The sequence below is a fragment of the Callorhinchus milii genome, unplaced genomic scaffold (genome assembly GCF_018977255.1).
Source record: "Callorhinchus milii isolate IMCB2004 unplaced genomic scaffold, IMCB_Cmil_1.0 Scaffold11, whole genome shotgun sequence".
Taxonomy (NCBI): Eukaryota; Metazoa; Chordata; class Chondrichthyes; order Chimaeriformes; family Callorhinchidae; genus Callorhinchus; species Callorhinchus milii.
In genome coordinates, this window is record NW_024704752.1 from 3,633,965 (window position 1) to 3,659,274 (window position 25,310).

A 25,310-nucleotide genomic window follows, 5' to 3' on the forward strand; every position below is an offset into this window, starting at 1 on the left:
CGCCTCTGGGTGTGAAGCCCCGCCCATGTGAGTGACGTAACCGCGGGCGCTGTGGGGGCGGCCCAGAGGTGGTTGCGGTCGCTATGGAGCTGCGGACCCGGCGCCGCCTGACAAACATCAGCATCGGCCTCCTCTTCCTCTTCAGCGGCATCGAGTATGGTGAGCGGCCCGGGGGGGGGGGGGGGGGGGGAGGAGAGGGGGAATGTGTGTGAGGAGAGAAAGAGGGAATGTGTGTGAGGAGAGAGGGAATGTGTGTGAGGAGAGAAAGAGGGAATGTGTGTGAGGAGAGAAAGAGGGAATGTGTGTGAGGAGAGAGGGAATGTGTGTGGAGAGAAAGAGGGAATGTGTGTGGAGAGAAAGAGGGAATGTGTGTGTGGAGAGAGAGAGAGGGAATGTGTGTGTGGAGAGAGAGAGGGAATGTGTGTGTGGAGAGAGGGAATGTGTGTGGAGAGAAAGAGGGAATGTGTGTGTGGAGAGAAAGAGGGAATGTGTGTGTGGAGAGAAAGAGGGAATGTGTGTGTGGAGAGAAAGAGGGAATGTGTGAGGAGAGAGAGAGAGAGGTGGGGTGGGGGGGGGGGTTAGAATGTGGAGGGAGAGAGGATGGAGGAATTAGGAAAGAGAGAGAGTGAGAGGGATAGTAATAATAATAATCCGTGCCTTTAATACAGCGCCTTATCATGTCGTTGCGACGCCTCCAAGCGCTTGTGGTGAGGGGGCGGGGGCCAGGCTTGATGTGCCGGGTGAACAGAGTAAGGAAATACGTCTAAATGTTCCCGGGCGCCAGCGCCGAGGCTCCTCCCAGCCCCCTGACCGGGTCACACAATAAATAATCCGCTCGCAATCCCGGCATCTGTCAGTCTGGAATCTTGCAGCGCTCTTTATAGTTCATCTCCGAGTCAAAACACGTGCTCGTCCTCATGGAGCCGTGCGGGGCAGCCCTGCAGGGTGTTGATCAGGGCGCTCGCCTCGCAAGCGAGCGAACCCCGGCTTCGGTTCCCAGACCGGCTGAAAATTTAGACGGATTTCCAAACTCCACCCGCCTCTTTTTTTCCCAGCACTAAGTAAGAGCCCGGTTGTTAGTCAATCGTCGGATCGCTTTCCGGGGGTAATAATCCCTCCTAAAAGAAAACGCTTGCGGATCCACCACTGTTTGTGGGACACGGCTGTGCGCAAATGGCTGCGTTTCGCTCACAAAATGCACAGAGAATTCACTTTACAGTATATTCTGTGAAGCGCTTTTGAGACGCCTCAATGGCATGATGAGGCGCTATAACAAATACAAGGATTATTATTATTATTTGTCATTATTATATCCAGCGTAAGTGAATTGTACACATTGTATCACATCCTGAAGCTCCCGTCAGCCTCTTGCTGCGGTAAAAATCCCCTCGCAATCCCAGTATTTATCAGTAAGAGAATAGTTAATGCCCAGTACAGCACAGATTTAAGTTTATACGGAGCCGTTCACGTCGGGAGAACATCCCAACATGCTGGATGGTTCAGGGATTGCACCTGCGCTGGGGGCTGGAGTGGGTTGGAAGATGGTCAAAGAGGAAGGTCTTGAGGAGGTGAGGGGAAAGGAGGAGGTGAAGGATCTCCAGGATGGAGGTTTCACAGAGTGAGGGTCCTTTAAAGAGTGAGGGAAGAAGCGATTTGGGGGCTGATAGGTTAAAAGCTTGACCGCTGAAGGTGGGGTTTGAGGACATGTTGAGGGCAGAGGGAAGCAGTGAGTCGGTAAGCAAGTCGTACAGGTGCGGCAAGAACGTGGAGGGACTGAAAGGTTAGGACAAGGAATTAGAAGATGGCGGGCGGGGGGTAGAGGGGTGGGAAGGAAGAGAGTGATTGCTTTGGCTGGGAAGGTGCAAAGTCTTTCATCAGTTGCGTTCCATTGTGTTAATATTTTATGGTGTGGTCACCCGAACCAAGCTATCCTTTTGCTGTTTCCATTAACCTTTCCTCTTCGAATCTGGCCGAAAGTAGTTACAATCCCCCAGTCGTCCCTGAAAAAGGCAATTCTGCAATGTTCAACAAAAAAAAATGGAATAAGCAAATGACTGCGCAGTGTGCGAAAGTTTCATCCCCTCATTCAGTGTATTTACTGTACATTCGCCCCCATGTAAGTGAGCTGCCATCCACAGTGGTCAATGAAACCGCTCGTTCTCTTGACTCTTTCTGATCACTGTTAAAATGTTCACGAGTTTGAAATTTGGACCGAGTTTCTGGGAGGTGCCTTTGACCTCTTTCTTGTTTCGGAATGCTTGCTTTAAAGTTTCACTTAGAAGCGGGGATCGTTTTCCAGAGAGCGTAAAGGTTCCCAGTGCTACAATACATGTTCCAGCAGAGATAGGCTTCTTCCAGTAGGGTAAACAAGGCAATGAAAGTGCGTGCGGTCCAGTTATTGTCAAAGTCCACATGTGCTTTGGTTGGCATACCATTGTAGCGTGCTGTTTTCTGAATCCAGATGTGAACTACCACGCACCACACTTTGGCAACTCTTAATTTCTGCACATGTAGGCTTGCCAATTGTAAAGAGCAGTTTTGAGGTTGTTACTTTCCTTAACGTTGATGAGATGATCATGATTGATTAATAACTGCCTCCACGCTTTGGGACTCCGTCCCACATTCCCTTCGCCTCGCTTCCTCCCTTGCCTCCTTCAAGGCACATTTCAAGACCATCCTCTTCGACCGTGCCTTCAACCATCCTCCCTGACCTCCACCCTCCCTGATCGCAAACCCTTCCTTGGGTCCAAATCCCTACCTGTCCAGGGCCTTGGGAGGTCATCCTAGTGTGAAAGGAGCTATACAAAAGTAGCATTATATTGTAATAATAATTGATTTAATTGTATTGTGGTGCTAATTGAAAAATACAACATTCCTCCAAAAATCTGTTCCAACCAGCCTGCTTAACTTTCACTTAGATTTCTGTGTATAAAGTGTGAAATTTCAAGGAACAGTGATATCTGAGGAGCATTAAAGGATTAGTTCAACAGACCTTTGGGAATTTGACCTGAACATTTGACATTTGCCAATTCTGTTCAGATTTGTCTTAGATTCTAACTTGAATTCTTAAAAAGAGTACAGCTGTATATGTACATTTCACAACAAACCGAAGTCCAAAACCTTTCTGTGTGTCTGTATGTTGAAAGCCAGTAAACAGCCTCAACCCTGCAACCCTACGTAATGTAATTATGTTGTAGAAAATTAAGTGGGACAAAGGGCAAAATGTAAAGCAGCATTTTGGGGATATTTTGTCAGAATAACCCCGTTTATCTACAGTATTTCTTACCTAGCCAGCGGAAATTACAAACTCATTAGAAATAGAAATTAATCCCGGAAAAACACTCCGGGACCCTGCCCCGCATGAAGGGCACACTCAATGCACATTGCTGTTGTTGTTGATTCAGAGAACTTATCTGGTTTACCCCTGTTTGTGTGCAGCTGTTATCCTTCCGACAATCTGGGCTTACCTTCAGACACTCAATGCCGAACCTTATTTTTTGGGCTTGGGACTGTCTGCATTCAGCTTCACTGGGCTGCTCGCGGGCCCCATCTTTGGACACCTGTCAGACCGAACCCGGAAGACCAAGTCAATCATATTGTTTGCCAATTTGTTTGAGATTGCGGGTGAGTTAATCCTATCCAGTTTTATTTGTCTCCAGCGGTTTTGTAATCTGTGTGCCCGGTCAATGCTGATAAGAGGGTTCTGGGGGCATTGGCTGCATGGCTGACCTGGGAAGGGAAATGGATGGAGAGAGGAGAAAAGATAACCAGTACGCATATATTTCTATTGTATGTTCCTTAGTCAACCCATCAACCGCAATCCTTTGGAGGAAGGAAGGGATTCTGTTCTTAATAGCAGAATAATAATCCTTCTTCGCCCAAGATGTGAGTGAGAATGTGATACAGGGCTATAAAATAATAATAATAATTCTTGCATTTGATATGGTGCCTTATCACATCATTGAGACATCTCAAAGCACTTCACAGACTATACTGTAAAATGAATTGTCTGTATTTTGTGAGTGAAACACGGCAGCCAAATGTGCACAGCAGTTAACTAGCGGAAATGGTTAAATAGCGGAAGGGAAAGAATACAGTGAACCTAAGCAGGAGAGGACTGGACTGAACTGGAAACTGTGTTTGCTGAACCAGGGGACACTAGCGCAAAACCCTGGCCAGGCTCAAACAAGAGAAGACCTTAATATTTCTCTCCTCATCCCCCTCAGAATGGCTATCTAGATATCACAAACTCTTCAAACAGACTCCATCAATTGTTTTAAAGGGGGGGAAATGGATAAATGGTTGAAGAAGGAGAAAATCCTCAGCGGAGACTTGATGGGCTAAATGTCTTGTCTCTGTGGCTGTTAACCATAGTCTGCTTGTGAAAATGGATGCCTAGCCAAGCCGTTAATGCTATGTTAGTAAACCTTAGAAAGGAGCTGGGTGGAAAATCTGTTTGGTGCGATGGTAGACTATACAAGGTTATTAAATATAAACCTAATGATGAAGCATTACAAAACAAAGTAGTTCCAGCTCTTTTGAAATGGAAATTTCATTTGTGGAATGTGGTAAGTGGTGAGAAATGTGGGACTGTATTCGATAACCTTCAAAGGTGGGTGAGAAACTCAATGGTTTTAACTCTGTTGAGCATGATACTTTTGGTCATTTACTTCCTCAGGCGATTAATAATTGCAAAAAAATCAATCATAATGCAAATTGTGCATGAAGCAGCACGTTAATGAGGTAAATGCCTTTTTTTTCTGTATTTTCTGTGTCTTTTTTAAACACAAAGCTCCTTGCATTCCTCCTCTCTTGTACCTCAAGCAAATGTACCACCTACGCAGACGTACATAGCGGGACAAGTAAAAATTATTGCTTGATTGTATAAGCGGGATTAACACTGCCTCCTTCATGCCCTGGCTGACATAGCAATATCGCAAAGATCAGCAGAGTGGGGGAATCTAACCTTTGTATTAGCATTCTGTGACATGACATGTCTCTCTGCACTAACATGATGTGACTTGTTCTCCAGTTGTTTTCTGTGCGTACAATGTCCTTGTCTTAACTGAAGTATACTAACTGGAGTTGAAGAGCCGTGCTTTCAGATAGATTGGAACTAGCTTGACAGGGAGGGATCCAGGCTATGTTTGCCCACGATTTCTCACTGGTCAGTGAGTCAACACCAGCAACTTGCATTTAAATGATGCCCCTCAAGCAGGGTAGCGTCCCAGAGCACTTCAGTCAGTAACTTGAGGGTGTACAGTTCAAGCGTTACCAAAACTGATCTAATCGAGAGAGGTTAGGAGAATTCTTTGCCCTACCAATTAGTGATGATTGAAGCAGAATCCACAATAGATTTCAAAAGGGAATCTGACAACTATTTGAAAAAGAAAAAACGAATCTAAAAGGGAGATAGGTAAAGGAGAGGCAGTGGGCAGGAAACACACAGCTGTTTCAGAGAGCTGGCACAGGCACGATGAGCCGAATAGCCTCTTTTTCTGAGCTGTAAAATTCAGCAACTTTTGAAACCTCCCAATAAGAGATTGTCCGGACCTAATCTTGCCCACGATAGATCGAGGCCATTGTTCCTGTCGGTCAAAAAGAAAATGAACAGATTCCAAAGTTGACAAGAGTTTCCAATGGAAACAGTCGTGAGTGTTGCTTGGGAGACGAATGGGTAAGATGGGTGGGTTAAGCTTTGTCTGATTTTGTCTATATCAATGCGCAGTGTGTTTGGACAGCGGAAAATGTAAGAATCAAAAATAAAAGACCCGGAGACAAAGATGGAGTTTGGTAAAATTTGCGTTCAATTTGCTGGTTTAACTGTTGAAACCTTGTTTTCAGGCAATTTCATGTACTTCATGGGCTATTCAAAATGGTTACTGCTGGCAAGTCGGCTCGTAGCAGGTACGGATCCTTGATAAAAGAGCTTTACTTCTCCCCCCCCCCCACCCTTTGGAACTCCATCCCACATTCCCTTTGCCTCGCTCCCTCCCTGACCTCCTTCAAGACATGTCTCAAGACCCTCCTCTTCAAACGCGCCTTTGGCACCCCATCACCCTCCCTGTTGTCCACTCTCCCTGCCCTCCACCCTCCCTTACCCCCCACTCCCCCCGGGTCCAAATCCCTGACTGTTTAGCGCCTTGGGACGTCCTCTCGACATGAATCGAGCTTTACACATGTCATTGTGTATATGTATACAGTTATGTTCCAATGATCTCACTGGAGCCGACTAGTGAACAGCGCTTGCCCAGAAATCCCTTCACCCTCTACCCGAAAGAGCAATGTCTTTCAATGTTATTCTGCAGGGATTGGCACGGGCGCGGGGGCATCGATATTCGGCTACCTTACGCGTTCCACTACGTCCGAGGAACGAGCCACTGTGTTTGCTGTTGTGATGGCTGCCCGACAGGCTGGACTGCTGATCGGTAAATAAATGCATTCAACACGTAGGAGAACGCGCAATTTATTTAAGACGTGTCTTGGTCGGTTGGTCGAAAACGTGAAACTGCTGCGTTCAGCGCTGTTAAGAGTTCAAAACTTTGTTGTTCCACAATGTGTCCGTAAACAGGATTTGGTTTTGTATCTAAATTTTCAGGGCCAGGATTTAATCTATTCCTGAGACTCTGTAAATTCAAGCTGGGGCCATTTGAAGTGAATAAGTACACATCACCTGGGGTAAGAATTGCTCTGGCTATTTTGTTTTATCCAACCCAGAATTTGATAATCAGCAGCCTTTGGGCAGGTAGGATAAGTAGTCGATAGGGAAACAGGAGGAGGACATTCAGCTAGTTTATTAGATCGCTGCAGATCTTTTCCGTCCATTTCTCCAGTATTTTAAATTACATTTACATTTTACAGAAGGTTGTCCATTTTGAAGTTCCCCAAATCTGTGTCCAGTTCTATCCCTTACTATAAGGTTGTGTTTGAGAAAAACACCAATTATCAGTCACGAGGAACGTACAACACAACAACAACAAAATTACATTTCACGTCGGGAGGACATCCCAACGCGCTGGACAGTCAGGGGTCAGGATCCGAGCATGGGGGAGGGGTGGGGTATGGTTGAGGGAAAGCAGGGAGGTGGGAGGGCGACTGAAGGCACAATCAAAGAGGAGGGTCTTGAGACCGCCCTTCAAGGAGGCAAGAGAGGAAGCGAGGCAAAGGGTCTGTGGGATGTTTCCAGAGTGTGGAGGCAGAGAGACTGAAAGCCCGGCCATCGATGGTAGAGCAGGTCGGGCGGGAGACATGGAGGGAGCTGCTGAATGGAGGGAGCGGGTAGGTTGGTAGGGAGTCAGCAGGTCAGAGAGGTTGGAGGGGGAAGGCCATCAATGGCCTTGAAAGTGAGGACGAGAATCTTGAACTCGATCCTCTGGGGGATGGGGAGCCAGTGGGGTCGGGCGAGGATGGGAGTGATGGGGTCACGGAGCCTGGTGCGCGAGAGTACACGAGCTGCAGAGTTTTGGATGATCTGCAGCTTGTGAAGGGAAGAGTTGGGAAGGCCAATGAGGGAGTTTCCATAATCGAGCCTTGATGTGACGAATGCGTGGGTGAGGGTTTGGGCAGCCTGAGGGGTGAGGCAGTGACAGAGTCTGGTAATGTTGCAGAGGTGGTGGTAAGCAGTGCCAGTCATGGCGCGGATGTGGGGGAAAAAGGACAGTTCAGGATCAAACAAGACACCCAGGTTCCTGACTGACTTAGTGAGGTTGAGTGTGCAGCAATGGAGGCTGATACTGCCAGCTCCCGAGGAGCGGAGGCGCTGGCGTGAGCCAATCGGGAGGGCCCCGGTCTTGCTGACATTCAGTTGGAGAAAGTTATCCCTCAACCAGAACTTGATGTCGGACAGGCAGTCGCTCAGGACGCCAGTAGTCCTGGAGTTGAGGGTGGAGGCAGAGAGATAGAGTTGGGTGTCATTCGCATACGTGTGGAAATTTACCCCATGTCTGTGGATGATGTCACCAAGGGGGAGCATGTAGAGGTTGAAGAGGAGGGGACCGAGGACAGAACCCTGAGGAACGCAGCACAAGATGTTGCGGGAGCTGGAAGAGAAGCCGTTTGCAGAGGTTATGAAAGGTAGGACCTGAACCAGTCAAGGGCAGACCCTTGAAGGCTGAGGTGGGAGGAAAGGCGGTAGAGGAGGATTGAGTGGTCCACAGTATCAAAGGCGGCGGAGAGGTTGCGAAGGAAGAGGAGGCAGAGGGAGCCTTGGTCACACATGGTCAGAATGTCATTTGTGACCTTGATCAGAGCAGATTCCGTGCTGTGGGCAACATGGAAACCCAATTGGAGGGGCATCAGTTTAGTCGCTGAGCAGAGGGACTTTATTAAAGAAACGTTCTACTGCATTGGCAAGAATCTCGTCGTTTCTATGGTTTATCTGGGTCACTTGGATCAAGCAGTGAACAATTTAGCTCTGCTCGCCCTGGCTGAAATATACTTAATTGGGAGTTGAATGAAGATAATTTAAAAGAGTGAAGGAAAAGAGCAGGAATTGACATCAGAATAGATCACTTCAGCGAAGGAGTTTCCAGCACTCATTGGGTTTCATGGCCTCCACTGTGACTCTGTTTATCCGGTGCTGCATCAGTTAAGGATTTCTGCAGATTGGCTCCATTTGTTTCAACAGCGCTGTTGGTAGCTGTTGAAATGAACCGAGCTGCCAAGGATGGATGTAGCCTCCCTGTTAACTCGTGTCACTGATGTGGCTACGGTATCTGAGAGCCTTGGAAAATTATCAAAACTGACAAATGATATGTTTAAGTCCCTAGGACTCAATAGAATGTGTGTCTGTCTGGCACTGTCCCTATAATAAAAATAATAATAATAATAATCCTTGCATGCAATAATCCTAGCACCTTTATCACTTTGTTGAGTTAAGATATTGTTATTTCCCTTTAAGGGTGTAATATGATTTGCAATTTGCGCCTCATGGACTGTAAACGATGATTTTACAAAGGCTTTAAGATGCCGAGTACTAGTTTCCTCTGAAAATCACTGCTCCCTCGACAAAGTATGTAGAGAAAGACGCTTATTTGTATGCCATTTATCGAGTTTACTGCCGGTGAGCAACCCAATCTGTCTGTTCATGTGACTTTTGTCTCTTGCAGCTGTTCATGTGTTTTATGTGGATCGTTCTTCAAATAATTATAGTCTTTATGTATTATGACCTTCCCGTGGTTCACAAATACGATCATCAAACAACAACAGCGGTTTCGGGCCCATTGGAGGAGGAAGTAAAGGCCCTGGTCCAGTCTGATGAGGGCTTTGAGGCTCCGGAGAACTTGGGGTACGGTAGCATTAACGACAGTGATCAGTTACTGGCTGCCACGACTGGTGGGACGGTCGAAGACGAGTATCGGTACATCCCCAACGGGCATGTAGAGGATGAAGACAAACGGAACGAGAGTCCCTTGCACAATTTCAGTGCCACTAAAGGTAAGTAGGTCAAATTTACGGCTGTCATTCGAATCTATTCCAACACACATACCACAAACACACGCACACACATTAATCTCCATTTTAGTCCATGAGCTCCAACACATCACTTGATGCCTTTCTCCTCTTCAAACTCAGTGTTCCTTTCAAAACCATCCACATAACCCACGGCAGAGTTTGATCCCATTTTCAGGAATATCCATACCCCCCCCACACACACACATGCACTCTAGACACCGTACGCTAATTGATGATGGCAGTTTACGTGTATGCAGCTTCTTTCATGCCAGCAAGCCGTCTCAAAGCGCTTCAGGGAGCCCAAACTGGGGGGGGTAGGGGAAGAATTAAATTGAAGGGAGAAGGTGGCTGAAACCAAATGACTGAGTTGGTACCTTCAACAAAATAGCAATCCCCCAGACTGCAATGGAGTGTTAGCGTAGACTGATGTGTAGTGCCTCTGTATTGTGTAGGTTAGGTTTGCCGTCGGTTTGAGCATAACTAGAATGTGTTGTTTCTTTCTACACACTGTTTTATACTGCTCGCTACGGCTTGAATAATGGCACATCTCTCAATTTCACACTGTTTTAGCGCTGTTCCTTGGGGAGATTTTGCTTGCTCGTTTAGTAATGTGCCACCTGGTGAACACAAAAGGGTTTGCAAGCAGTGCAGCCAATATTCCTATTTTTGTTCTGGCTAAAAATGACAGGTTATTGAGCCAGACAATGGTTTTTTTTTAAAAAAGGTACCCAGTGGACGTGGGGTAGACTTTGGCCATTGATACGGATCCGATAGCTAAAAAATAACCGACTTCTCGGTTGTCAGGTTGCCAGAGATATCACTTTCTGGTGCAGATGTGGAGGAAGGAGGGATTGATGAGGGAGCAGTAGATCAGTGAAAGAGCAAGGGTATGTATGGGTAGAAGCGAGGTGCTGGTGTTGATTGTGGAGGTATGATGTTGAAGTTCATACAGGGAGCCAGTGGAGCCTGGAGAGGATGGGTTGGATGGGGAGGGAGAGGGGAGTTCCCAGCCTGTGTAATAATCTTGACACATTTTGGGAAAACAAACTGACCGGAAGAGCAAACGTTGAAGTGAATTGTGCTTATTCTTCATTCTTCTATTACGCCTATTTGAAGTACACCAATGTCTTTGCCAAAGTTCATTATTCTCGAAGCTCAGAGTTAAACGCAGCCTTTACTCAGTCGGACATGTAACTGTTTTACATTGCAGAGTATCTCCGTGAGGAAGTGGTGGTGGTTCTTACAGCCCAGTTCATTACGCTCTTCAATCAGACAGCTCTAGAGGTATGGAACAGCCAGGCTGTGATCCCTGAAGTATTCACTTCAGTACTGAACTCGAGTTCTGATATTTCTCTCTGTCTTAATCTTAAAACCATTCGTTGTCTTTGAATTTTAAAGAGTGTGCAGAATATTTCAGTATTTCTTTTTGGCCAGCCAGGTATCTTGACACGTGAAGAAACCCCATCACCATGCTTCAATGTATCCCAAAAGACTACCAGTTCTTCTTGTATGTTTGCCGCCGATGCATGGAAATTTCCTTGTGTACAGAATGCAATGTTCACTCTCTCCCGAGAGGGCAATTACCTAATTCTGGAGAGTATTTGGCGCAGGTTGGCAAGAGCGAAGGCTTGGGTACATAATGCTCCATATCCCTAAAAGAAAAAGCTTCGTGCAAATCACACTGGTGGGTGAACATATCTTCTATTGTTTTCAACCCTCTGTTACAAAACCTTCAGGCTTAGCAAATTAAAGGCATTCTCCTAGATCCACTTCCACCCACATGTCACCTTTGAAGCAGCAGTTCAGAGAAAGCATTTGTATTGCTGTGACCTGGGGCAACAAACACACCTTGGTTGAGAATTAATCTCAGGGTTTGGCTACTGTCAACAGATGCATGGACTGGGTGAGTAAAAGTAGGAGATCAGATCAAAGGCATCCTGCACAAACAGTACACACAGTCATTGGATTGACTTTGGACCATGTTGCATAGGAACATCACCTTTTACAAGGGAAAACAAATTGAAGCTTGTGGGGAGATTAATCATATTTGCTTAGAATGGGAGTGCTAAAGCTTAACAAACTTCCTCATACAATACAACTACAAGGTACCTCAATGCAATTTCCTCCCTGTAACCTCTACATGCAAAACAGTATTGAGACATTGCTTTAGTGTGGTGTAGAGCAAAGGGATTCACAGGGCATGGTGTTTTGAGCAAGAAATCGTGCCCTAAACTTGTGCCCTGTACCAAATTCCTCACGGTTGTTTACTGCATTGGAACTCTTCCTCTATCCCTCTGCCTTGCCCCCTCCTTCCTCATCTTCAGGTCGAGCCTGAAGATCTTCCTATTTGACCGTTCCGCGGTCACCTCCCCCTCCCCCAGATCAGCATCGTGCTCTGCCACTGTAAAGCGCTCTGGGATGCCACTCTGCATGAAGGCTGCTATGTAAATGCAAGTTGCAAATAAGCCGTATTCTGTAATTTCCAGACAATGGTGACTCCGATTACCCAGAAATATTTCAACTTTGGAGAGCTGGAGAACAGTCTGATGTATTGTTTATGTGGGGTTGAGGTAAGTAACTGACTAGGGTTCAAAACCATACTGACTTTTGGAGAATCATCTTCAAACTAATGATCATCTATTGCCAATGTGTGCGATAGATAATTTGTAAAATAATAATAATCCTTGCATTTGATATAAGATCTTTTCATCACGGCAGATACTGTAAAGTGAATTGATTGAATTGACAAACGAGTCCCATGAGAAAATTCAGCCCTTTGGGTGGAGGATTTCAATATGATTTTAAATATTAAAGAAAGGGCTGATTTGATTTCCAAATTATAGTCAGGTGACTCAAGTTGCTCTGTTAAAGTACTTTTTCTCATCAGGTGATAGCTGGATTCTTTTTTGTGAGGTGGCTGAGTGCAAAGTTTGCTGATCGCGTCATCCTAGCCGTGGGGCTGATCATATGCAATGTTTCTTGTGTCTGGTGCTTAATCTTCCTGGCGAACCCCAGAGGTACCATTTCCAGTTCACGATTTAATAATAATAATAATCCTTGTGCTTGACATAGGGCCTTTTCGTGCAATTGAGACGTCTCAAAGCGCTTCACAGAATACATTATAAAGTGAATCGACTGTATATTTTGTGGCTGAAATGAAATCATACTTCAATAAATGCATTTGCTGTGGCGCATAAGAGTAACTAACATACACGAATGTCCTCTGAGTTAATCTTCTGACCAGTTAGCCTTGAGTTGACCTTCGAACCTTTGCCGAGCCTTTACCAGTGTCATCCTCTTGTCTTATATTCCCTTTGAAGGGAGCTTTGCCACCTTACTGTCCGAGTTTGTAGTCGGTGTGTTCCTCCAAATTCTCGGCCTGCCATTTGTTGCCGTTTCGCAAGTCTCTTTATTCTCAAAGGTTACAGCAGAGAAAACACAAGGCAAGTGATGTGTGTGTGTTTTTTTAACACTTGTGGTAAACTTGTTTTAAGTCATTTTCACTATTGCGCCAAATTGGTGAGGACTGGATGTCTGCCTCATTTTGAAGCCTGTTTGTTTCTGGCTTTTATTAGATTGAACACTAATTTTGAAGGATTTTATGTGGGGTGGTGGGGGATATAATCATTGAGTTTTTATAGATTTAATCCCCAAACTGTGTATCCTCTCTGGTATTTTTGCTGTGGATTCCTGGTACTGAAGAGCTTTGTTTTGTCTATAGGGTTTAGTCAAGGACTACGGCGTTCAGTGGGTGGGATCGCTACAATACTGGGCCCAATGTGGGCAGGAGGACTCACTGACAATCTCTATGTGATGCTGGGAGTGATGATGGGTCTTCTGGTGCTTCTGACTGTAAGTAAAGTTAAAGCAATGTTACAAATTTATCTCTGTTTCGTGGCCTAATCTGGAGTTTCCCTATTCAGGAGTTTTCCCACAATAATGAATTGCAATTGGCTCTGCTCTTGTAGGTTTTAATAATAATAATCCTTGCATTTGATACGGCGCCTTATAACGTCTTGGAGATGTCTCAAAACGCTTCACAGAGTATACTGTAAAGTGAATTGACTGTATATTTTGTGGGAAAACAAAGGAGATTATATTAGGTAATTGAAAGTCCATCGATCAGACTAGTATTCCATCGCCTGATAAAACGACACTGACCTTTTAAAAGAAGCTTGAGTTTTCATATGAAGTTACTTATCCTAAATGTTGGATGCTTTGTTGTTTTATTGTTCCAGTATTTGTGCTGTTTCTAATCAAAGGCACATCTAAGAGTTATGCGTCCTTTCACTTATTTTTTTTGTGTACGGCTCAGTATTCTACGAAGTTTTAACCTATGAAGACCCTTTGTCTTAACTTCTCTGGGATGCTACCCTGTGTGAGGGGCGCTATATAAATGCAAGTTGTTGTTGTCTTAACTTCTAGAATTTTATAAGCCTCTTAATTTTACAAGTCTTAATTTGGACGCAGATTCTCCTGCAGGACTATGGAAAAGCGATGACCGTATTAAGACCGAAGAATTTTTCTTCATTCTTAAATTTAAGTCAGCCTAGCCTGTCTTGCAGATTGAGGCCAGGTTGAATGCTGGGGCCTGCGGCAATGCAATTAGACTCACAAAAGCGTGTGTTACCATTGTCTTGGTCTGCAGGTGATGGTGACCTTTTCGTACAGCTATCTGGTCGAACCTTGTCCTGTTGTAGATTTCACATGTGAACAGGAAGAGTGCGGAGGATGATAACTGCGAGAGACATACGTGTCCCAAGGAGGAAAAAATACCAGGTAATTGCCCAGGTGAACATATATTTACAGAAAACGGTAAGTGCTACAGTAATAATAATAATGCTGTCATTCTAAGTAACGGAACATAAAACAAGAAACCCGAAAATGCCATTTGTTGAGCCAATTTCTTCTCTTTCTCTGTCTCGTGTGGTCTCGTCTCGGTGTGTGCGATTGTCTCTTCTCTCTCTCTCTCTCTCTCTCAATACATATAAAATATGCAGAAAGTACTGGAAATTTTCAAATAGAAATTGTAGATTCTGACTGAAAATTCTGGTGCTTCACAGCAGGTCATGTAAAAGAGAAAAAATAGGCCGGGTTTTGAGCCTGATCCTGTTCAGTAGAAGTAACAGCAACTTTTGTATTGATGAAAGATCGTAAAAAAGATTTGGTTGAAGAAGGCCCAGTCTTATCCTCTTCCTACCCTATTGCTCCCTCTTCCCCCTTTATATGCTCACTCCCCCACTTTTAAGCACTCTGAGACGCTACCCTATCTGGAGGGCGCGATATAAGTGCAAGCTGTTGCTGTTGTTATATCAGCTGTTTCTGAAATGAAAATAAAACGTGCTACTTCTAACTTTTATCAGGACAGTGAATCTGCATTTGTTGCCTCCCGTTGATCACTTGCGATTATAAATGTAAACTGCTGCATTCATTTCAACACAATTGAGCAACGTGCTGTTGTGTGTCAGTCTAGAATTTTATCTTTCTCAATAAAACACATCAGCTAAAACCCGTTAACTGAGCGAAAGTAGGAGGTGTAATCAGCTTGTTTCTATCACAGTGTAATGTACTTACAAACTAATCTCTATTGTATAGTGTGTGTTTGTGATGTGCATATTCTTCTCTGCGTGAATCGTGTCCTCTCACCCCCTCACCCCTAGCCATACAATAAATTCTGCTTCATCGTTAACTATTTCATGGCAGGAAAACGGTTTGAACTATTGATTTACATTTAACCCTCGTCCTTTTCTTCTCTCATCTCTCTCCTCTGCCCTCCCTCAGGTCTCTGAAGGATCTGTGCTGCTATTGTGAATTCTGAAGCACCTTCTGTGACATTTGGTCCCATATTTAATATGAACACTATGTGCAGTTTTACTTTGTCTGTATATCTTGGCAACTGGAAGGGGGGGTGGGGGGAGAAGGATGGAAGAATCGAGGTGACATTTCCATTTACTATAAAAAATTGATGTTCGAGAGAACAGTGCAAGATGTGAAGAAATCAACGCAGTGTATTCCTGTCTGTCTTAGGCCCTGTACAGATACGCAATGACATACACATGATCTTGAAGGCATTTTAGACATTGCAAGCCTTGTGGTTTTGTGTGGCAGTTTGTTAATAAAATAAATCAATGTTACAAAACAAAATAGAGTTTCAAAGATAATGCGAGCCTCCGTTCAGTATTTGTTCAGCCGTGACCGCGGGTATCAATAATTAAGATGGCAATCTCGAGGACAACAGATGCTGCCACTTTGTGAAAATCCTACACTTGTCATGATTTATTTAACTGGGGCATGTTTTGTATTGATGCCCAGTTCACTGTGTTCAAAGCCAGCAATAAATTACTGAGTAATGTTGTGGTCCGTTTACAGCTTAAAAAAAAATTAGCTCCTGAGAATCTCTTATCAAGGCATCGCAATGCCCTGGAGCATCTTTGTACTCTTTCGAATATATTTCGGATCTACAGATATTTCGGGAAATCGATTGAAGTTTGGAGAAGCGAAATTTAAGCACTGTTCCAGGAATTCTGCATCTGTATTTACTTGATTTTGCTGTAATCTGTCAAGTGTTTGTTTCCGAATTATTCTTGAGCTCACTGACTCTGTGCCAAGCGAGGCATCAGTTGAAATATTGTTTTACAATAATAAATCCTCATCCAAACCATCTCAAAGCCCTTCACAGGATTTACTATAAAGTGTAGAGACCGTGTAATTTGCTTGCATATCTATACCTTTTTACTTTTAATCCTGGTTACTGTCATGGTTACCTTGTTTTTTTTGTACCCCTCAGTAATATGTTAACATATATAATATTATGTAAGAGAAGTGGGGAGTCCTGTCCCTTTAATTAGATTATGGTTAAGCAAAAGATTTAGTTGTAAAACTGTTTGCAAAAGAAGTAGTAAACAACATATACAAAGTCCCCAACTTGCAACTTGATCTGGGCTCGAGGTTGTTCGATTGATGGGCAGTTAGCAAACAGTGTAGAAGGTCACATGGACACTGGTGTACCCAAATTATTTGGCGGGCAGGTGTGCCTCGTGGTTGCTATCTAATGGTTGTCATCTGGTACGTACTGACCTGTACTGGACCACGGTGCAAGTCAGGTTGGTTTAAATTACTTTATACTAATGTAATATTGTGCTGCTTTGTTTGTTATAGTTCTGTGTTAGTTATATTTAATCCCATTGTTGTATATCTTAAACCGTTGTGTTCCTTATCTGCCAAGCTAGCCTAGGATTACTAGAGCAACAACATCAAAATTACATGTGTAAAGCGCCTTTCATGTCCAGAGGACGTCCCAAGGTACTGGACAGACAGAGTTACGGCAGGGCGGGAAGTAGGGAGATCGAAAGCACGGTCGAAGAGGTGGGTCTTGAAGGAGGCGCGAGAGGGGGCGAGGCGGAGGGATTGCGGGATTGAGTTCCAGAGGATGGGGGCAGTGGGGTGAGCGAGGCGGGGGATGTGAAGCAGGCTGGAGGTCGCTGAATGGAGGGAGCGAGCAGGATGGTAAAGCTTTGGAGGTCGTAGAGGTGGGGGGAGCAAGACCATGGAAGGCTTTGAAGGTGAGGACCAGGATCTTGAACTGAATCCTCTGTGTGATGGGAAGCCAGTGGAGTTGGGCAAAGATGGGAGTGATAAGGTCATGGAGCCTGATGCGGGAGAGGACACGGGCTGCAGAGTTTTGAATGCAGGGAGGAGTTGGGGAGGCCGACAAGCAGTGAGTTTGCATAGTCGAACCTCGATGTAATGAAGGCGTGTATGAGGCATTGGTGAGCTGGGCGACGGTACGGAGATGGGGGAAGGCAGAGTGGATCAAGGCGCAGATGCGGGGTAGAAAGGATAGTTGAGGGTCAAACAAGGCACCAAGGTTCCCGGACTGGCTTAGCAAAGTGGAGTTTGCAACCATGGATGGTGAGGAGGCGCTGACGGGAGCCTCGGTCTTGTTGATGTTCAACTGAAGAAAATTAGCTCTCATCCAGAATTATATTTAATCAGGACTGCTGTGCAAGTCGGATACTGTGCAGCTCGGGTCCATAATTCTGTCTGTCCAGCACCTTGGGACGTCCTCCCGACATGAAAGGCCCTATACAAATGTAATTTTGTTGTTGTTGTAGTAATCCTAGGCTATCTTGTCCGACAGACATTCAGTCAGAGCAGCAATAGTCCTGGAGTCAAGGGTGGAGACAGAGAGATAGAGTTGGGTGTCATTCGCATGTGGAAGTTGACCAAGAGGGGGCTTTGTTTTTATTTCCCTTCCTCTCTCTGAGCTTTGAGATTGATGCTGCAATATTTGTCACCGTACGACAAATGCTAATGCTGAAATATTTTGCCACGAAGCTTTGGATCTGTGACAGGAAACAGGAGCATTTTAATAAGAATTAACATTAAGAACAACGGCAACAAATTACATTTGTATAGCGCCTTTCATGTCACATCGCGCCTGTAAGTACTTCTCTGTACATTCCCCAGCCCTCTCCAATACAATTTGAAGCTTGAACAGGAATGAAAAACTTCAAATGGATGAATAATACTTGCGTTTGATACAACAACAACAAAATTTATAGAGCGCCTTTCAAGTTGGAAGGACATCCCAAGGCGTTGGACTGTCAGGGGTCTTGAGACTGGCCTTGAAGGAAGTGAGGCAAAGGGACTGGGATGGAGTTCCAATTGTTTGGAGGCAGAGATGCTGAAAGCTCGGCCACTGATGGCAGGGAAGGTTGGGCGGGAGACATGGAGCAGGCGGGAGCCCACTGAACGGAGGGAGCGGGCAGGTTGGTAGGGAGTCAGCAGGTCAGAGAGGTAGGAGGGGGCATGGCCATGGATGGCCCTGAATTCGATCCTCTGAGGGATGCGGGGCCAGTGGAGTCGGTCGAGGGTGGGAATGATGGGGTCACGGAGCCTGGTGCGTGAGAGTACACGAGCTGCAGAGTTCTGGACGATCTGCAGCTTGTGAAGGCAAGAGTTGGGAAGGCCGATGAGGAAGGAGTTTCCATAATCGAGCCTTAATGTGACGAATGTGTGGGTGAGGATTTTGGCAGCCTGAGGGGTGAGGCAGTGGCGGAGTCTGGCAATGTTGCGGAGGTGGTGGTAGGCAGGTTCCTGACTGGCTTAGTGAGGTTGAGTGTGTAGCTGTGGATGCTGATGCTGCCAGTGCCCGCGGTCCGCAGAAGCTGGGGTGAGCCAACCAGGACACCAGTAGTCCTGGAACTGAGGGTGGACACTCAATGTGTCCACAGGCGTATTTCTTCCTCTGAACCGGTCAAACAGATCTCTGTAATGAGTAGGTTTTGCTGCCTGATCATAAGAAGCACCCAGAAAAAAATGTTTGCCCGCAGGCTCAAGCTTGTGCCTCGAGGGTCAAAATGAATTCTTTCGCACCCGCTCCTGTTATTCCTCATTTTTGGATGTTAGCGCATTGTTGAGACGTCTCAAAGCGCTGCACAGAATATACTGTGAAGTGAATTGATCGTACATTTTGTGAGGGAAAAAAATGTAGCAGCCAATTGCCCGCAGCAGACATGGAAGAACTTTTTTTTAAAAAAAAATTAGACGCTGTCTATGGTTAAGTATGAGGGTTTGTCTTGCAAATCTTGTGCTTGAAGCTGTCTGGCCTTGCTAAACCAGATCAGCTCCACTCACTGTGTTATAAACGGCCTTATTCCTCCCTCTGAACCAGTCGAACAGATGATCTCTATAATGAGTGGGTTTTGCTGTCTGAACGTAAGAAGCACCCAAAAAAAAAAGCAGTTCAGTTTCCTTTGAGCTCAAGCTTGTGGCTCAAGGATCAAAGTGAATCCTTCCACACCTGCTCGTGTTATTCCTCATTTCTGCTGACATATCAAGTCCCTTTTATCCAATCTCCCTGAACCCCACAGTTTGGAGTTTGAAGGCGAGACTCTTGGTTGTGATACGTTGGTTGACGGGGAGTAGAATCTTCTACCTGTTTGTTTTTGCTCATATTTTAACACAAAGACGCACGTTTGATTGGCTAAGTGCAACCTTGACACCGCCCTGAAAGTCAACAGGTCTGACTAGTTCATATCTTTCCAACTCTCTGTCTCTCAGTCTGTCTCTCTCTTTCACTCTCTCTCTGTCTATCTGCCTCTGCCGTTCAGTGCACTTGCTGTGAGCTCTGACAATGGGTACTTTCATCGGCCACATCTCCCCTGGTCTGGCCTTCTTCTCCTTCGGTCTTCTCTACGGCATCAGGTACGGCTTTGATTCCAACCTCCAGTTCGGGGTGGTGGGGAGGGGAACACTTTGACCATCCAGTGCCTCCCGACGTGAAAGGCGCTCTATGAATGCTATTTGTTGTTGTTCAGGTACTCCCTGATGGTGCTGAGGGGGGAGATGGGGCCACAAGTAGCCCCCACCCGGTCGCCGGGGCTGTGTGGCTGGTGGAGGCGTGTGCCAGCCGAGGGGGTGATGAAGGTGTTGTATGGCACGGCAGCGGCCATGGCTGAGCTATTCTACCCCCCGGGGGTGAACAAGGCGGTGCTCTACAACACCCAGAATCCTGATTACCCCTTCATCCACCCCAATGAGTGGCAGCACCTCACCATGTACTCGTACTTTGCCCTGAGCGGTTGGATGGACATCCTCAGCCAGACCTGCCTGCCCAAGCGCTTGGTCCTCTTGGAGCGTGTCGCAATCGCGGTGGCCTTTTACGTCGAAGCCTTGATACTTGCCTTTCACATGCACGGCAAGGGCCACGTAGAGAACTCCGTCCACCTCCTGCTGTTCCTCATTACCTCCCTGGTCTGCCTAGTCCTCACCGTCGAACTGTGGAGACCCCACGACCCAATCCTCTGGTTCTCCAAGACCTGCCTGGTGATGATCCAGGGCACTTGGCTGTTCCACGCCGCCTTCATCCTCTACCGCCCGCCCACGGGTAAACCCTGGAAGAGCGAAGATATGGCCAACCAGATGTTTGTCACCAACTTCTTCTGCTGGCACATCGCTCTCAATCTACTGTTCCTGGCCTTGCTCTTCTCCCTCGCCTATCTGTGGCACAGACTGGGGCTCGCTGCCCAGCGCAGGTCGGGGGTCCTACACAAAACCAAAGTCCACCTGCACCTGAATGGTGAAGCCCTCCACTCGAGACCAGAAGCCAGAGAGGAGGAGATTCAATTGCTTCAAGTAGATGAATTTTGATAGTTCCCATCCCTCACCCAGTCCTACTCTATTCTTGATGTCAAGATGACTACAATCTGATTTTTGATCTGTATTATTCATTTATTTTTGTGCGTGAGTGGTTTATTTTGTTTTAAAGCAACCATTTTGTTCAGCATCTGCTGACCTACCTGTATTTGAAGATCAAATTGACTTTTTAGGGCTATATTTTATGCCTCTCATTCTCGCACTTCTCTGATCATGCACATGATTTTGTTTTTGAAGTAACCAGAGAATTAACTTATCCAAACCCTTTCGACAGCCAGGAATGTGTCGTTATTTATTATCATGTTTTTTTTATATATGCCTTGACAATCTCTCCTCAATTGCACATGAGGCAAAAATGCCTCTGCTAAGTTTTAGCAAGCAACCAAAAAATCTAATTTGTGGTTTCACTTTGAAAAAGTGGCCATTGCTTTCTTTTTAGGATGGAGGGATGGGGTAGGGGGTGGGGTGTGGGAGAGGAAACAAAATCTGTCAAACTTCATGGTCTTAACCACTTTGTCTGAAATTTGAACTGCCGTTCTTGTCTAAATCACTGCAACAAGTGTTTTTAATGTCCCAAAGATTCAGCTTGTAAAACATTGGTCAGCTGCTGCGGAAACTGAGCCGTTTTCAACTCCAGTTTGTTACAAGTCGACTGAAATCATTTGGAGACTCAACCAAAAAAAAACCACCCTTTTCCCCAAGCGATGACTTCCAATCTGCCGTATGACGTGATTCGAAAGGTGCTGTGTAAATTGTTTGGGAACATGTAATTGCGAGAAATTTTGGAAAATTGTTCAAATTAATCTCGATTCAGAAGCTGGTTTCTTTTCAAAAGAACTGAATGGGGAAAATAGCTTCTAAACTGAACTTGAATCTTGGGAATTAGGAGCAGGAGTTGGCCATTCCACAAATTCACTACCCTCTGAGTTAAGAAATGTTTCCTCAACTCAGTTCGAAATGGCTGACCGTTAATCTTAAAACTGTGACCACTAGTTATAGATTCTCCAACCAGGGGAAACAGCCTCACACTGTCAAGCTCCATAAGAATCTTATATGTTTCTATAAGATCATCCCTAATTCTTCTATATTCTAGAGAATATAAGCCTAGTTTACTCAACCTATCCTCATAGGTCAACCCCCTCATCTCAGGAACTAACCTAGTAAATCTACACTGCACCCCCTCTCAGGCAAGTATGTCTTTCTTAAATAAGGAGACCAAAACTGCACACAATATTCTAGGTGCGGTCTCACCAAGACCTTATACAACTGCAGCAAGACTTCCCTACTCTTATATTCTAACCCTTTGGCAATAAACACCAACATGCCATTAGCCTTCGATGAGTTCCACACCTTAAAATGGTCTTGTAGGCTAAGACTAGGTGGAATTTCAGGTCTGACTGCGATTTAATGAACCATGTACTATATTTGAATGTCTGTGTCAGTCACCGATATTTGGTCAGTAAAATCAAAGCGTTAAAAGTTACAAAGCAAATGTTGTAAGTCTCGTTACTGATTAGCTTGGTTGATTAATAAGTATTTGTTATGTGTGTGTTTTAACGAATTATCTTCCTGTGTGGGGTTTTTTTGAATGCCAAATTAATTTTTTAAAATCAAAACCCACCCCTGCATACGACTGGTTTTACAACAACTTTCAAGTATTCTGTAAACTTTGAATAAAAACTGTTTGTTTCCATTTGAATGTGTGTAATTGGAGGGGTTAAGGATTGTGACAGTATGATACATTACAATCTTGGGAGTGGCTCCAAGCCATTATAGTTACACAAGATTGATTTCAATCTTGCAGTGCTAAGGACAAGGCGGGAGAAAGATTCATAAACTGTGTACAGGAAAATCTTCTTGAGCAGTATGTCTGCAGTCATACGAGGAAGGAAGCGTTGCTGGATCTAGTCCTGGGGAATGATATAGATCAGGTTGGACAGGTTTCGGTAGGGGAGCATCAAGGTAACAGTGACCATAATATGATTAGATTTAGATTACTCATGAACAGGGACAAAGTACAGTCAAGGGTGAAAATTCTTGACTGGAAAAGTACTAATATTGATGGGCTAAAAAGGGACCTAGAGTTGGTGGACTGACAAGTAAGACTAGCAGGTAAAATGACTCATGAGCAATGGGAGATCTTCAAAGATATGATAGCTCAAGGTCTAAATAGAGGGAAAGGGAAATGTGTGACAACCAAGCTGGCCTGGAAGATGCAAGATACTGAGCATAGCAAAGCGCATTATAGAGAATGAAGGAGTGATCTTAAAAGAGTGATAAGACAGGCTAAAAGATCGCATGAGAAGAGGTTAGCGGGTAACATAAAGGGGAATCCTAAAATATTTTACAAGCACATGAAGGAAAAAAGGTTAAAGGTAGGGTGGGGCTAATCAAAGGCAATGATGGCAATCTTGATGTGGAGGCAGAGGGCATGGTAATGTACTGAACGAGTTCTTTGCATCTGTCTTCACAACGGAAATGGATGCCCCAAACCTGCAGTATTGGATGAGAGGGTAGAGGACATAGATCAGATTACTATAGACAAAGAGGAAGTTCTGAAAAGATTGACTGGGCTCAAAATTGATAAGTCACCAGGACCAGACAGGTTTCACCCAAGGTTGCTGTGGGAGATACGGGTTCAAATAGCGGAGGCTTTGGCCATTATATTTCAATCTTCATTGGACACAGGAGTGGTGCCAAGAGACTGGAGAGTGGCTAATGTTACCCCCTCTACAAAAAGGGGCAGAAAGACAAACCCGGAAATTACAGGCCAGTCAGCCTAACTTCGGTAATAGGAAAACTACTGGAGACCATAATCCGGGACAGAATAAATCTCTACTTAGAGGAACATGAGGTAATTAGAGACAGCCAACATGGATTTGTTAAAGGCAAATCTTGCCTAACAAATCTAATAGAATTTTTTGAAGAGGTGACTGCGAGGGTTGATGAGGGAAATGCGGTGGATGTTATTTACATGGATTTCAAAAAGGCTTTTGACACAGTACCGCATAAGAGATTAATAAAAAAATTAGAGGCCCACGGTATTAAGGGGACAGTGACAGTTTGGATTAAGAACTGGCTGAGTGACAGAAAGCAGAGAGTGGTGGTTAATGGGTGTTTCTTGAAATGGAAGGAGGTGTGCAGCAGTGTCCCCCAGAGATCGGTATTGGGACCACTGCTCTTTCTAATATATATTAATGATCTGGACTTGGGCATAGAGAGCACTATTTCCAAGTTTGCAGATGATACAAAGTTAGGTAGGGTAGTAAATAGTGAGGAGGACTGTAACCAACTGCAAGCAGACATACACAGAATGGTGGGCTGACATGTGGCAGATGGATTTCAATGTGGATAAGTGTGAGGTGATACACTTAGGTAGGAAAAATGATAGGAGGCAATATAGACTTGGTAGCTCAATCTTAAGGGGGGTGAACGTACAGAGAGATCTGGGTGTTCAAGTAAGCGAATCATTAAAGGTAGCGGGGCAGGTAGATAAGGCAGTAAAAAAGGCATTTGGTGTACTGAGCTTTATTAGTAGGGGCATAGAGTATAAGAGTAGGGGTTATGGTTAATCTATACAAAACACTGGTTAGGCCTCAGCTGGAGTACTGCGTCCAGTTCTGGGCACCTTACTTCAGGAAGGACATTAAGGCACTGGAAAGGGTGCAGAGGAGATTCACGAGAATGATACCAGGAATGGGGAACCTTAGCTATGAGGACAGGCTGGAGAAGTTAGGACTTTTCCCATTAGAGCAGAGAAGGTTACGCGGGGACCTGATAGAGGTCTTCAAGATCATGAAAGGTTTCGACAGGCGAGATAGGGAAAAGCTGTTTCCGCTGGTAGGTGTGTCTGTGACCCGTGGTCACAGTCTTAAGATATCTACCAAAAGAAGCAGAGGGGAGGTTAGAAGAAATTTTTTCACTCAGCGAGTTGTTAGAATTTGGAATGATCTGCTTGAAAGGGTAGTGAAGTCCAATTCGGTAACAGCTTTCAAGAGAGAACTCGATAGGTATCTGGGGAAGAGGGATTTGCAGGGTTATGGGGAGAAAGCTGGTGATTGGGGTTAGTGAAAGTGACTTACTCTGTCAAAGAGCAGACTCGATGGGCCGAATGGCCTCCTTCTGTGCCGTAACATTCTATGAATCTATGAAGAAATAAAGAAAGCCCTTTGACCCATTTGATCTCACCTTTCCAGAGTAGCCATTTTACCACCTTCCCATCACAGCATCAAACTGTTTCTTATATGAGTCTAGTGCCCTGCCCCCAATGACCCTTCTTGGCAATCTATTTCAGTTATTTATTACCCTCTGGATAAAGAAAAACTTCCTGAAGTCTCCCTGGCCTTCCTAAAGGCTTGTCTGAAAACCTTCCTCATTGACCATGTCTTCAGTCACTCTCGTTCCCTCACCCTCGCTGCCCTCCACCCCTCCTGATGCCAACCCCCAGCTTGGGTGCAAACCTTCAACTGTCCAGCGCCTTGGGACATGCTTATGACGTGAAAGGCGCTATACAAATGTAATTTGTTGTTGTTGTCTTGAAATTGTCCTTTATAACTCTGACCCTATGCCTTCTTGTTCATGGTCTTGGTGTTTCTGAAAGTATTGTTCTGGGTTTACTGTTTCGATCCCATTTAACTTCATGAAAAACTTATCTCTGAGAGAAGCCTTGCAATGTATCTTATCGGTCTTCTGTTATG

At 45.1% G+C, this 25,310-nt stretch overlaps 2 protein-coding genes across 4 annotated transcripts; both read left to right on the forward strand.

The window, feature by feature from the left end:
• Window positions 1-35: 35 nt before the first annotated feature.
• mfsd8l1 (major facilitator superfamily domain containing 8-like 1) lies at window positions 36-16,114 on the forward strand. Of its 3 annotated transcripts, XM_007902429.2 has the most exons (13): window positions 36-159; window positions 3,439-3,624; window positions 5,845-5,907; window positions 6,309-6,428; window positions 6,599-6,678; window positions 9,108-9,435; window positions 10,664-10,737; window positions 11,940-12,023; window positions 12,341-12,470; window positions 12,774-12,896; window positions 13,175-13,305; window positions 14,102-14,232; window positions 15,235-16,114. In XM_007902429.2, the coding sequence occupies exons 1-12, from the start codon at window positions 84-86 to the stop codon at window positions 14,186-14,188; spliced, it is 1,482 nt and encodes a 493-aa protein (XP_007900620.1). In that variant the 5' UTR covers window positions 36-83; the 3' UTR covers window positions 14,189-14,232; window positions 15,235-16,114. The 3 variants fall into 3 exon arrangements, with proteins under 3 accessions (XP_007900620.1, XP_007900621.1, XP_007900622.1); XM_007902430.2 differs by lacking the exon at window positions 12,774-12,896; XM_007902431.2 differs by lacking the exons at window positions 36-159; window positions 3,439-3,624 and adding an exon at window positions 4,728-4,743.
• Window positions 16,115-19,519: 3,405 nt separating this feature from the next.
• On the forward strand, window positions 19,520-21,646 carry LOC103184436 (transmembrane epididymal protein 1). Its single transcript, XM_007902428.2, has 2 exons — window positions 19,520-19,662; window positions 19,776-21,646. The coding sequence occupies exons 1-2, from the start codon at window positions 19,592-19,594 to the stop codon at window positions 20,605-20,607; spliced, it is 903 nt and encodes a 300-aa protein (XP_007900619.1). The 5' UTR covers window positions 19,520-19,591; the 3' UTR covers window positions 20,608-21,646.
• The last annotated feature ends 3,664 nt before the right edge of the window (window positions 21,647-25,310 follow it).